The 14,240-nt window shown below is 43.8% G+C and overlaps 1 protein-coding gene across 1 annotated transcript; it reads left to right on the top strand.

Annotated features, from left to right (window-relative positions):
* The first annotated feature begins 2,415 nt into the window (after nt 1–2,415).
* fkbp11 (FKBP prolyl isomerase 11) lies at nt 2,416–13,687 on the top strand. The gene is made up of 6 exons (XM_004544890.4): nt 2,416–2,749; nt 2,839–2,901; nt 11,013–11,100; nt 11,223–11,256; nt 11,379–11,449; nt 13,435–13,687. The coding sequence occupies exons 1-6, from the start codon at nt 2,621–2,623 to the stop codon at nt 13,641–13,643; spliced, it is 594 nt and encodes a 197-aa protein (XP_004544947.1). The 5' UTR covers nt 2,416–2,620; the 3' UTR covers nt 13,644–13,687.
* The last annotated feature ends 553 nt before the right edge of the window (nt 13,688–14,240 follow it).

Raw genomic sequence — 14,240 nt, 5'->3', positions numbered from 1 at the left:
ATGAAACACAACAGATTTGCGATACAAATAATCAATTTGGCATGCATGACTGTGACTATATGGGGTGGCACAGAGAGACTGACATAATTAAAATGTTGGATGTTTTGACCAGTTGTACCTGAATTTATACCATTTCACATTTTCTTTACGTTAAAGATGTCATTATGTTTCACAGCCCAGTACAGCATTTCTGGATATTTGTCTATTCATTCATTTGTATTTTACTGCACGTGATTTTCTGTCCCCTTTAAAGTTACAGTGTGTAAAATCTCACCAGTGGATGTCAGTAGACTGCAGTCAAATAATTTTGGTTTTCTTGCCCCTCCCACTTCAAGTGCATGATGGTAGCTACACTAGGTGCTGTACTACAAATAATTCTAGTGACTGTATATTGCCAGCCTGTTTACCTCAGCTGTCAATACGCTGGGTGAAAAGCGTCCACGTCTATTTACGCTGGAGGAGGCTGTAAAACTTTATGAAAGAAGTTTAACATGATTGATGAGTCAGTAAAGCTCATTTCTGTCTGATGACAGTGATACAGAGGTGAATTCTTAAGGATATTATTTTAACACTTTTTTTTAATCAGAAAGTGTTGCTGTTAGCTGCTGTTAGCTGCTGTTAGCTGCTGTTAGATAGCGTTAGTGAAACTTACTTTGAAGTGGAGATAACATTGTTGGACTCTGAAACACCAAATAAACTCTCATACAATGTGAGAATGTAATGAAACTGTTTATCAGAAGGAAAGTGTGATTCTTAGGACACTTGAGTCTAACATTAGTTGGCATAATTTTATCTTATATGCAACTATTGCTGTTGTTTGGTCGGCTCGCTGTCAGCTGTCCTTAGAGGGTGGGGTCACATGTCTGCTGCTGACAAGCATGTTCGTACATATTTTCAGGAAATGAGGCTTGAGGAGGAGAGGTGGTGGAGATGAGGGAGGGGAGACACAATAAAAAAGAGATTATGAAAAAACACATGTACAAATGTTAAATGGTTATATGTAGCTTGAAAGATCAATTTATGATCTTTAAATTACAAAGGTGACTCTGTTCATCTGGATGAGGCTGCTGGCAGGGTTTTCGCTAATGTGTCAGGAGTATTGAAACAGTGGAGACGCATTTTTTCTAAACACAGCATCTCTGTGGTTTTCAAACCCCAAAACAAGCTGTGCCAAAAACTGGTCCACCCCAAGGATCGGGTCCCCCAGGACAAACAGAGTAATATAGCGTAAGCTGTTAAGTGCCACGAGGGTTGCCGTGATTTATACATGGGGGAAACCAAACAACCTCTGGCTAAGCGGATGGCACAACACACAAGAGCTAACTCGTCAGGCCAAAACTCCGCAGTCTATTTACACCTACAGGCCAGTAGACACTCAATGATGAGGATGTACACATCCTGGACAGGGAGGAATGCTGGTTTGAGTGGGGAGTCAAGGAGGCCACGTGAAAAGGGAAAGACCATTTCTGAATCGAGGGGGCCTGAGGGTACATATTTCACCATCTTACAGTGTTGTGATTGCAGACATTCCCCAACTTTTTGAACGGTACTCATAGCCATTTGTCAGTGATCACTGATCAATGCAATGGTCATGACAATATGGATATTATTGATCAAGAAACTGACTTCACAGCCCATTGTTCGTTAGTGTTGCTAGTTTCATTCAATATGTAAATGTATTGTTTATAAGGTTGGGGAAATGTGCAGTCAGCTGATACTGAAGGAGTCACTTGGATGAATGACCTAACACTTCTTCTCCCACTAAAAACGCTACGTCCAGATGAACAGAATGAACTAGTACATGGCCGGTCTTTAGCCACATATATAAAACATTAAGCAGAACATGGATGTCCATCTTGTATTCAAGATGGCAAAGCAACATGGCGGCTTTCACAACCTAGTTCCCGCTCCCATGTGTAATTTCAATTTGCTGGAAGACGTAATTACACACATCAGTGTGTGTTTATGACTACAACATTGATTGCTTTTCTATTAAATAACCTAAAAATTACTTACTGTACCTTTAAGAGCGGGGCATCTTAGAAAAAAAGAAAACTGATGATCAGTTGACCATTGGTTGAGAAATCAAATATAATGCTGTTCTTCAGAAAAACAACAAAACAAAGACTTTCTAGAATATTTCTAATACGATACATTATTTTACATCACTTCCGGACTAAAGCTGGGTACTACCCATCACCTTTACGTTTCCTGCAGTCTAAACCGGAGGGCATAGGGAGACGTGGCGTCTGTAGCGGAGGGGTGTTTGCTCCTCAGCACGCCGACTTTCTCCAGCATGGAGCAGCCACACAGTGAAGGAGGAAAGCCTGCAGAAGCTGCGCAGCACCGCCCCCCAGCGCCTCTGCAGAGTTTCCGCTTGACACCCACGGCAGCCTGATGGGATGCATGCGGAATGTTTGAGGCGGGCTCTTTTGGAGGACCCAGGTGTTGGGACGGCGTCCAGCAGCTATTAGGGCTTATCGCTACAGTGTTACAACACATCAGCATTACCTGGCGCTGAGCCACTTTGGACGCAGAGGTCGACGGGCACGGCTCTCTCACTCTCTTTCGCTCTGCTGATGAGTGGAGAAGACTCCTACACGGAAGTTGTTGTTGTCGGATGGCATCTCTTTCCCAGAAGTTCACAATGAGGACGGGCGTCTTTCTGCTCCTTCTCGCAGTCTTCACCTGTGGACTCGCGCAGGTAGACCACGATGACGCCCCCGAGGAGCTGCAGGTGGAGACCTTGGTGAGTATTACAATGCAATAGCAGCAGCTCTAACACAACTGCAGCCACAAAGATGCATGAGTATTAACAGCTAACTCTTCTGACCAAAGGTGAAACCCGAAACTTGCTCCATGCTTTCCAGAATGGGAGACACGCTGCAGATCCACTACACGGTGAGTCCACGGCTGCTGATGTGTATCGCTTCACTGAGATTTGCGAGGAGCTGAGTGCGTGCGCGGTTCTTGTCTATGTGGCACCGTGTGCGTGAACCATGTGGACCTGCGCTGTGTTTGTGCATTTTCGTACACACGTGAATAAAACAAAGGCTTTGCCGCGACTGAACGGCTCTGATCGTCAGCCAGTGCTTCACTGTGTGCTTTAAATGTGGTTTTATGTGGAGATCCACTCTGATTTTACTGTGTAACGATGGGGCGGTGCAACACGTCAGCAGTAGCAGTACCAAGACCACAGCTCGTAGTTTTGCCACTCAACCTGAATATAGAAACTTACTGATTAATTATATAGATTTCAAGTGGCTAAAAACTATGTAAAATTGGCTTTTTAAAGTACATAATTTTGCCATTACAACCCAGAAGTCCAAATTTAACTGCTGCAATTCTTTTTTTCACCTGGAGTAATAATTAATATAAAAATTAGTTAGTTTGCTGATGCCTCACAGGGAATTCTGGGTTCACATCCAGTGTGTGTGGCATTTGCATTTTCTCTCTGTGTACTCAAACTTCCCACAGTCCACAGGCAAACGTGTTAATTAGTGCTACCAGTGCTGATGCATAATATCCGCAGTGGGACACATGGCTGCAATAAACCTTACATGGTCTTGACTTTGTGTCAGTTTATCAAAATCCCATTACTTCTATCTCTGAGATCACTGTCCTCTGCTCCTCCAACACGGGTCCATCTTACGGCAGCAGTTGGTCAAGTGGTGACTTTAAACTGGCCCCTCGGTGTGAATGTGAATGGTCATCTGTCTCTCTGTATTAGCTCTGTGATAGACTGCCAACCTATCCAAGGTGCGTTCAGCCCTCCCTGCCATCTTGAATTAGATAAGTGGAAGAAATGGATGAACAGATAATAAAAAATACAAATACAAAAAAAAATCTTGTGCTTCAAAGGTGGCAACAACTCACAACAAACGTCGAAAAAGACAAAAAACTAGAAAACTGTAAGCATCACTGTTATACCCATAAAAGTAAAACTGTATACAACAAGAAATTAGACAGTTTGAATAGAGAATAAAACATTTGCTACGCTGTTACACCCTGGTTACTCAGTTTAGGAAAATGAAAAACATGTTTATTTATTATGAATCTTTAAACTTACATTTTGTTTTTGCACCTCTCTAGTTCACCTGGTGTTAAAAAGACATTCATTAAGGGTTCAATTAGACTCTGAGTGCTTTTTAATTGTTAATTAACGCTTCATGATTTAGCTCTTTGTGGACTCAAGTGACACAGATGGCACAGGATTGCTTAAATGAAAGTGTGTTCAAAGAATCTGCTACAGGGAAATATTTTGCTCATATCTGACTCATATTTGGTCATTCGTTTACCAACATCCATCCATCCATCCATTCGCTTCCGCTTATCCTTTTCAGGGTCGCGGGGGGCGCTGGAGCCTATCCCAGCTGTCATAGGGCGAAAGGCGGGGTACACCCTGGACAGGTCGCCAGTCTGTCGCAGGGTCGTTTACCAACATTTATATTATAAAAACTGATATATGGTGAATTTTTTTTTGCAGAAAGTTGCATAAAAGCTTTATATATTTATTAGATAACCAACTGGAGCTACAGTAGCTTTGCTTAGCTGAAAACAGAAATAAGAGCTAGTTTGTTTTGTCACAAGTAACAAAATTTGTTTCTAACATCTGTAAGTGATGTGTTGTGGATGTGTAGAAAGCTGGAAAGCAGATTTTGTTCCGTTAGCTCCCTCCTGGTTCCCGTCTTAGTGCCAAGGTAATCCAACCACAGACATGCCTGGCAATCAGTCTTTTCATCTAACTCTTAGCAAGACAGTGAATTACAAAACTGTCAGGACCTTCCTTTAAGGTGTAAGCACTGTGGCTTATTTTCCCAGACATGGATTAAGACGAGTCCTAGACGAAGAACTTTTTGCAATAGAGAAGTTAATTACTAATCTTTTCAGGGTTGGCATAGACTTAATCCACATCTGAGAAACTCACCAAGTGAGTCTGTCTTCTTATTGCATCAATAACTCTCTCTCACACACACACACACACACACACACACACACACACACACACACACACACACACACACACACACACACACACACACACACACATATATATATATATAACACCCAGCACGCCCCTGCGGGCGGTTTATCCTTCAAGCTCGGGTCCTCTACCAGAGGCCTGGGAGCTTGAGGGTCCTGCGCAGTATCTTAGCTGTTCCCAGGACTGCGCTCTTCTGGACAGAGATCTCCGATGTTATTCCCGGGATCTGCTGGAGCCACTCGCCTAGCTTGGGAGTCACCGCACCTAGTGCTCCGATTACCACGGGGACCACCGTTACCTTCACCCTCCACATCCTCTCGAGCTCTTCTCTGAGCCCTTGGTATTTCTCCAGCTTCTCGTGTTCCTTCTTCCTGATATTGCTGTCATTCGGAACCGCTACATCGATCACTACGGCCGTCTTCTTCTGTTTGTCTACCACCACTATGTCCGGTTGGTTAGCCACCACCATTTTGTCCGTCTGTATCTGGAAGTCCCACAGGATCTTAGCTCGGTCATTCTCCACCACCCTTGGGGGCATCTCCCATTTTGACCTCGGGACTTCCAGGTTATACTCGGCACAGATGTTCCTGTACACTATGCCGGCCACTTGGTTATGGCGTTCCATGTATGCCTTGCCTGCTAGCATCTTGCACCCTGCTGTTATGTGCTGGATTGTCTCTGGGGCATCTTTACACAGCCTGCACCTGGGGTCTTGCCTGGTGTGATAGACCCCAGCCTCTATGGATCTTGTGCTCAGAGCTTGTTCTTGTGCTGCCATGATTAGTGCCTCTGTGCTGTCTTTCAGTCCAGCTTTGTCCAGCCACTGGTAGGATTTCTGGATATCAGCCACCTCCTCTATCTGCCAGTGGTACATACCGTGCAGGGGCCTGTCCTTCCATGATGGTTCCTCGTCTCCCTCCTCTTTCTTGGGTTTCTGCTGCCTGAGGTATTCACTGAGCACTCGGTCAGTTGGGGCCATCTTCCCAATGTATTCTTGGATGTTCCTTGTCTCATCCTGGACTGTGGTGCTGACACTCACCAGTCCCCGGCCCCCTTCCTTCCGCTTAGCGTACAGCCTCAGGGTGCTGGACTTGGGGTGAAACCCTTCATGCATGGTAAGGAGCTTTCTTGTCTTTATGTCAGTGGCTTCTATCTCCTCCTTTGGCCAGCCTATTACCCCAGCAGGGTACCTGATCACGGGCAGGGCGTACGTGTTGATGGCCCGGATCTTGTTCTTACCATTCAGCTGACTCCTCAGGACTTGCCTGACCCTCTGCAGGTACTTGGTGGTTGCAGCCTTTCTAGCGGCCTCTTCATGGTTCCCATTTGCCTGCGGGATCCCCAGGTACTTGTAACTGTCCTCTATGTCTGCAATGTTGCCTTCTGGTAGTTCAATTCCCTCAGTTCTGACTACCTTCCCTCTCTTTGATACCATCCGACTACACTTCTCCAGTCCGAACGACATTCCAATGTCATTGCTGTATAGCCTGGTAGTGTGGATCAGTGAATCGATGTCTCGTTCACTCTTGGCATACAGCTTGATGTCATCCATGTACAGGAGGTGGCTGACAACTGCTCCGTCCCGTAGTCGGTATCCGTAGCCAGTCTTGTTAATGATCTCACTGAGGGGGTTCAGGCCTATGCAGAACAGCAGTGGGGACAGAGCATCTCCTTGGTAGATCCCGCACTTGATGGTGACTTGTGCTATGGGCTTGGAGTTGGCCTCTAGTGTTTTACGCCACATCCCCATTGAGTTCCTGATGAAGGCTCTTAGGGTCCCATTGATCTTGTACAATTCTAAGCATTCCAGTATCCAGCTGTGGGGCATTGAGTCATAGGCCTTCTTGTAATCAATCCAGGCAGTGCACAGGTTGGTCAGTCTGGTCTTGCAGTCTCGGCTGACTGTTCTGTCTACCAGTAGCTGGTGTTTTGCGCCTCTGGTATTTTTGCCAATTCCTTTCTGTGTCCCGCTCATGTATTGACCCATGTGCCTGTTCATCTTAGCCGATATGATGCCTGACAGGAGCTTCCATGTGGTACTGAGGCAGGTTATTGGTCGGTAGTTGGAGGGGACCGGTCCCTTCTTGGGGTCCTTGGGGATTAGGACCGTCCGGCCTTCAGTTAGCCATTCCGGGTGTCTCTCGTTAACTAGCAGCTGGTTCATTTGTGCTGCCAGACGCTCGTGGAGTGCAGTCAGCTTCTTCAGCCAGTAGACGTGAACCATGTCGGGTCCTGGTGCTGTCCAACTCTTCATACTGGAGACCCTTTCTTGGATATCTGCCACTGTGATGGTTACTGGACCCTGTTCAGGGAGGTCGCTGTGGTCTGCCCTCAGATCCTCTAGCCACTGAGCATTGCCGTTATGGGTTGCATCCTTCTCCCATATGCTCTGCCAGTATTGCTCCGTCTCCAGCCTTGGTGGTGCTGTTCTCTTATTGTTCCCTTGCCACTGAGAGTACACCTTTGCTGGTTCTGTGGAGAACAGCTGGTTTATTCTCCTGCCTTCTATCTCTCTGGTGTACCTCCTCAAGCGGCTGGCCAAGGCTGTGAGTCTTTGCTTGGCAGTTTCCAAGGCCTCAGGTATGGACAGCTTGCTGTATTTCTTAGGCACCTTATTTGTCGCACCTTGCTGCAACTCCGTTAGTTGGCTAACCTCCCTCTGTGCTACTTTGATCTTGCCCTCTAGCCTCCTTCTCCATGGAGGGTACTGCCCCTTGTGGCTGTTCAACTTGTAGCCAAGCATCTCACTGATCACTGCTGCCGTATTGTAGATCAGCTTGTAACAAGCTGATCTACAATATATATATATATATATATATATATATAAATAAATATATATATATATATATATATATATATATATATATATATATATATATATATATATATATTAGGGGTGCAACGATATTCGTATCGATATTGAACCGTTCGATACAGTGCTTTCGGTTCGGTACGCATATGTATCGAACAATACAAAATTTGTAATTTATTTTATCAACTTTCCTTCTGACGATGCTGTCTGTGTTGAGCGCTCAGTGAATCTGCGTTCGACTACTCCGCCTAGGCTGCACTGTCGAGCGCAGATCCACTGAGCGCTCAACACAGACAGCATCGTCAGAAGGAAGAGCGCAGGGCAAGCTAGCGAGACAGAAGTTAAGCTCTCCTTGAAACATGGACCTCCCCCACCCTCATTCAGATCTGGTGTTTGGAATTATTTTGGTTTTCATGTGACGTATGACCCTGAAGGTAAGCGAGTCATGGACTAAAGCAGGCCTGCCCAATCCCAGTCCTCGAGAGCTACTATCCTGCAGCTTTTAGATGCATCCCTACTCCAACACAGCTGAATCAAATGGTTTGATCTCTTCAGCATGCCATCATGTTTGGCAAAGGCCTGATAACAAGCCATTCATTTGATTCAGGTGTGTGGGAACAAGGATGCATCTAAAAGCTGCAGGACGGTAGCTCTCGAGGACCGGGATTGGGCACCCCTGGACTAAAGTAAAACAGTATGTTGGATGTGCCATGCAATGCTCAATTACATGGGTGGGAACTAGTGTGTTAGCGCAGTTAGCTCGTTAACGTGTTGGCTGTCTAGCCCCATGCACGGGGCGATCGGCAGTAGCTCGTTAACGGAGATTTGCCGTGTTGTGGCGTTAAGGTCATTTCAACGAGATTAACCTGAAAGTACTAGTGGGAACACAACGAATATGACTGCACATTTACGCCGACATCATCCTAGTGCAAAGACAAGTGGAAGCAGACAAAAACAAGCAAGCATGCTACTAACTTTAGCCGAGTCATTTAGACAGCTGTTTAATATGCTGCTGAGAATATAGCCCAGAAGAAGCGGATAGTATAGCTTTTATTTTGGAAAGAGACATTTCTCTGTAATAAACTCTCTTTTCCAAAGATGAGTGATTCCTCAATCAGATACAGGGCTCGCAATATCGCTAGCCCGACGTCCTGGGGCTAGCGATTTTTTTCAGTCGGGCTACCAAAATCTATCTCTTCCCTGCCCGTCGGGCTATTGTAGGAAGGAAAAATATATGTCAATGCTTTTGCATTCTTTCAGAAATGTAGCTGGGTAATTATGTCATTGGCATCGGTGAGCCACTGTCAATATGTGACATATTGAAGTCGCGTTTGAATTTGCGCTTGTTTTTTTGCTTTCACTTTGCAATCGTGCGAACTGTGTATAGAGAGCGACAGCACTGATCTGTGAGTGATGATAATTTGTGCACCAATTCCTCTGACATCGTCTTATTAATCGTTAGCTTACTATGCAAACATGACAAGTGAAATCTCCCGCAGCAAGCTTAAACATGTGAGAGGTTGATCGCGCAGAGAATCGCTGAGCTTATGTGAGTGTGTGTGTAAAAGCAGCAGGATTTATATTTTAGTTCTGCTGAGCCAAATAAGACAGGTCAGGGTGAAGAAGTGACAGCCAAAGAAAAGCTTACCACAAAACGGAAAAGTTATGACAAATCAGACTATAAGGCAAAAAAAAGAAAGTGCAGCTTTATGGTTTCATGGACAAAAGAATTTCTGTGGCTGCAATATGACGAGCTAAATAACCAGGGCTGCACATAAGTGGTCCGCAGGTGCGCATTCGCTGTCAAAATAAAAAACACGCACAAGGGTTAGGGTTAAATTTAAAAACTGTACTTTTGAGTTAAAATATATATTTATAATTTTAATAAATGACAAATTAAAAAGGCATGAACATTTTTTTTGTATCGAAAAAATATCGAACCATGACACCAAAGTATCGAACCGAACCGAACCGTGAATTTTGTGTATCGTTGCACCCCTAATATATATATATATAACACCCAGCACGCCCCTGCGGGCGGTTTATCCTTCAAGCTCGGGTCCTCTACCAGAGGCCTGGGACCTTGAGGGTCCTGCGCAGTATCTTAGCTGTTCCCAGGACTGCGCTCTTCTGGACAGAGATCTCCGATGTTATTCCCGGGATCTGCTGGAGCCACTCGCCTAGCTTGGGAGTCACCGCACCTAGTGCTCCGATTACCACGGGGACCACCGTTACCTTCACCCTCCACATCCTCTCGAGCTCTTCTCTGAGCCCTTGGTATTTCTCCAGCTTCTCGTGTTCCTTCTTCCTGATATTGCTGTCATTCGGAACCGCTACATCGATCACTACGGCTGTCTTCTTCTGTTTGTCTACCACCACTATGTCTGGTTGGTTAGCCACCACCATTTTGTCCGTCTGTATCTGGAAGTCCCACAGGATCTTAGCTCGGTCATTCTCCACCACCCTTGGGGGCATCTCCCATTTTGACCTCGGGACTTCCAGGTTATACTCGGCACAGATGTTCCTGTACACTATGCCGGCCACTTGGTTATGGCGTTCCATGTATGCCTTGCCTGCTAGCATCTTGCACCCTGCTGTTATGTGCTGGATTGTCTCTGGGGCATCTTTACACAGCCTGCACCTGGGGTCTTGCCTGGTGTGATAGACCCCAGCCTCTATGGATCTTGTGCTCAGAGCTTGTTCTTGTGCTGCCATGATTAGTGCCTCTGTGCTGTCTTTCAGTCCAGCTTTGTCCAGCCACTGGTAGGATTTCTGGATATCAGCCACCTCCTCTATCTGCCGGTGGTACATACCGTGCAGGGGCCTGTCCTTCCATGATGGTTCCTCGTCTCCCTCCTCTTTCTTGGGTTTCTGCTGCCTGAGGTATTCACTGAGCACTCGGTCAGTTGGGGCCATCTTCCCAATGTATTCTTGGATGTTCGTTCGTATGTATATATATATATATATATATATATATATATATATATATATATATATATATATATATATATATATATATATATATATATATATATATATTGAATGACTTCTTGCATTTATCTTTAAAGCAATAAATGTGTTTTGTGGTTAAAAAGACAGTGTTTCACGCTTCTTTAAGCTCAAACCTGCCTCTGTAAAATATGCACCCACTGAAATCTCTCAGCATTTTTTAAAAATTCTCGGCACCACCTCACTCTTCCTGTTGAATGTTTTCAGGGTAAACTGATGGATGGAAAGGTGATTGACACATCTCTATCCCGGGATCCTCTTGTTGTCGAGCTGGGGAAGAGGACAGTCATCGCTGGTAAGTTATCGAATGACAATCCTTAAGAGCAGCTCTGTCAGACTGATTAGCTTATATTACATAATTAGTGGTGGGCGTGCTTTTTATACTGATCGAATGTCTCTGTACAAATTTCATATCAGGTCTGGAGCAAAGCTTGATTGGCATCTGTGAAGGGTAAGTGAATAGCAAACCAGTTAATTCACGATGCATGCCGTCACAAATCAGAAATACCAAAGTGGATAGTTTTGAAGTGAATCTGAGGAATGCTTCCTGTATGTTTCTGTTCTCTCATTCAGGCAGAAAATCAAAGCCACTATTCCCTCTCACCTCGCATATGGAAAGAAAGGTTACCCTCCAACAATTCCAGGTACTAGACTAGAAATATCCTACAGCACATGGCAGCGTGACAAATATAAAATCAATATCATATTTCCATATGTATATATAATATAAAGGCAAATTTGGAAAACCCTATGGGTGTCAAATCCAGCGAAGTCTGTTCCAGGACTACAGCTTTAGGTGATCTGTTAAAAAAAATGCTGAGTGGATGACAGATGAACGACAAAAACAGCAAAAGCAACTGTTTCCATGACGGAGATTCAAGAGTCTTTATTATAATTATGCAAGCATAACAAAATTAAGACAATACTCCCTCACGTGATGCAAAAACTTCTGACAGAAATATAAATACAAAATACAGTATTTAAACATTAAATATATACCGACCCGTATTTAAAAGTTTATACATAGTTATGACGACAAGATGACAGGTCATACAAAGTTTGGTTAAAGAATTAATGATTTACAGGAATCACATTTCTGCAGCGACGTGCCCACACTCTCTGGCACCATCATCAAAACACCATAAAAAGAGATCATTTGTCCAGTAAAATATATGTAGATAAACACTTGACAAATTAAAGGAAAAAAAGTATAGGAGGCATCTTAGTAAGCTGCTGTTCCACCACACATCTGAATACCAGGTTTCTAAGATGTACTTTTATTACCCATCAGCCATAATAGGCTGATGGGGTATAGTCGTCACACTGTTGGGCAGCTAAATTTGTGAATGCCATAACTCATGAAGTCAAAGGAGCTTGCAAAGAAAAGCATCTGGACTTCTTTAAGTTACTTGAAGACGTTTCACCTCTCATCCGAGAAGCTTCTTCAGTTCTAAGGTCACTCATGAACTGACCATCAGTGGTCTGTTTCAGTGAGGTTTAGTAACTGAAGGCCTTCATCATCAGTAGAAGTGTTTTACCATAAGATAAAGGCGATCACTCGTGGCTTTTCTTTCAGCTTACTATCACCTCAAGAATATATCAAGGATAAAAGATCTGATGTCTCAACAGGACCTGGAAAAACTAGTCCATGCATTCATCTTTAGTAGGCTTGATTACTGTAACAGCATCTTTACAGGTCTACCTAAAAAATCAGTCAGACAACTACAGCTCATTTAGAACTCTGCTGCTCGAGTCCTCACTAAGACCAAAAAAGTGGACCACATCAGTCCAGCTCTGAGGTCTTTACACTGGCTGCCTGTCCGTCAGAGGATAGACTTTAAAGTTCTGATGCTGGCCTATAAAGCTCTGAATGGTTTAGGACCAAAATACATCAGTGACCTCTTGACCCAGTATGAACCTTCCAGATCCCTCAGGTCATCTGGATCCGGTTTTTTATCAGTTCCCAGAGTCAGAACCAGACACGGAGAAGCTGCATTCAGCTTTTATGCTCCTTATATCTGGAACAAACTCCCAGAAAGCCTCAGATCAGCTGAAACAGTCAGTTTATTTAAATCCAGGTTGAAGACTCACCTGTTCTCAGCTGCATTTGAATAAAACACCAAATCCACACGTTTAAGCTTAAATTTCAAAACTTACATTTTAACTACTGATTTTATCTACTGTTCTGATTTTACTGACTGTTTTTTAAAAAAAATCTATTTTAAATCATGCTTTTTATTTGTTTTTGTTTTTTAATGTCTCTGTAAAGCACTTTGAATCACCTTGTTGTTGAATTGTGCTATACAAATAAACTTGCCTTGCCTGAGAGAGTCTGATCATGCCCTCAGGATGAGCTGCACCCCCCTGTCTAAGCCTTTCTGCTACATGGGGGAAACGATATCTTCTGATGTGTCCTGATTTGATTCTTCCGAGTTAATTTCTGAAAATATATGCAGAGAGGCACTGCGTTGCGTGGAAGCATTTCATTACATTGTTTTTGTTTCTCCAGTTAACTTTTATATGTTTTTCCCCTTTATTTTCTGACTCATGTAACATATAATCATAAACAATAGATATAACCTTTAAGAACTTTTTGCAGAATAGTGACTGTGATATGGATCTGTCCTAGGTAATGCTGCTCTGGAGTTCGAGGTGGAGGTGATTTCACTCTCGCAGCAGACGCAGTGGCAGAGGATGGTCAACGATGTGTTCCCCCTGGTGTGTTTGGCCCTGGTGCCCACTCTGCTGGGCTTGGTGGGACTTTACCTCTACAAAAAGGCCAGTGCCCAGAAGGCTAGCAAAAAGAAGGCCAAGGATAAGAAGATCAAGAAGAAATAAGGACAAATCACTGAACTATTTAAATAAATGTTTTTTTAATTGAACTTGTTCTTTATGTTTGTGTTGAATTGAGATGAGATGGATTTAGAGTAGGTCCTTGTCCATTGGTAGTATGCCAAGACTTTAAAGGCTGTTATGTGCTAAGTGTCCTCTCAGGACAAACAGAAAATTGCAGGTGAAGAACCTGAAACTGACAGTGCTTGTATCTGAACAGGCTCTTTCTAGGAGGTTAGGCTCACACTGTATTCAGATCTCAAATCAAATGTATATTTAGTCCATGCAGCATGCCAGCTTCAAACATACATACAGAAGCACTGTCCTGCATTGATCTGACAGGTGGAAATCATCTTGGGAGCAATTGAGAGAGCAGAGAACAGCAAATACAGTGACATAGAAAAGTGGAGTGTGTGGGTAGGATTAATAAGAAAGGTATTTTAATTTTGAAGTTCAACAGCAAAGACTCACAGGTCAAATATTAGTATCTAGTGGGATGTGTCCAGACACACATCATATCATCATCCAGGGAGTTGGCTGTCATAATCCTGATAAATTTCCTACAGTTCAGTCACTGAAAAGAAAGATCACATTTACTTTATA

Source organism: Maylandia zebra, linkage group LG5, assembly GCF_041146795.1.
Source record: "Maylandia zebra isolate NMK-2024a linkage group LG5, Mzebra_GT3a, whole genome shotgun sequence".
In the NCBI taxonomy this organism is placed as follows: Eukaryota; Metazoa; Chordata; class Actinopteri; order Cichliformes; family Cichlidae; genus Maylandia; species Maylandia zebra.
This window is presented reverse-complemented; position numbering and strand designations above follow the sequence as displayed.

Bases quoted from the DNA above. Each gene is read 5' to 3' on its own strand.
- fkbp11 (XM_004544890.4), top strand. From the start codon at position 2,621: ATGGCATCTCTTTCCCAGAAGTTCACAATGAGGACGGGCGTCTTTCTG. The intron at 2,750-2,838 runs GTGAGTATTACA...TTCTGACCAAAG, and splicing joins AGCTGCAGGTGGAGACCTTG to GTGAAACCCGAAACTTGCTC. The intron at 2,902-11,012 runs GTGAGTCCACGG...GAATGTTTTCAG, and splicing joins CGCTGCAGATCCACTACACG to GGTAAACTGATGGATGGAAA.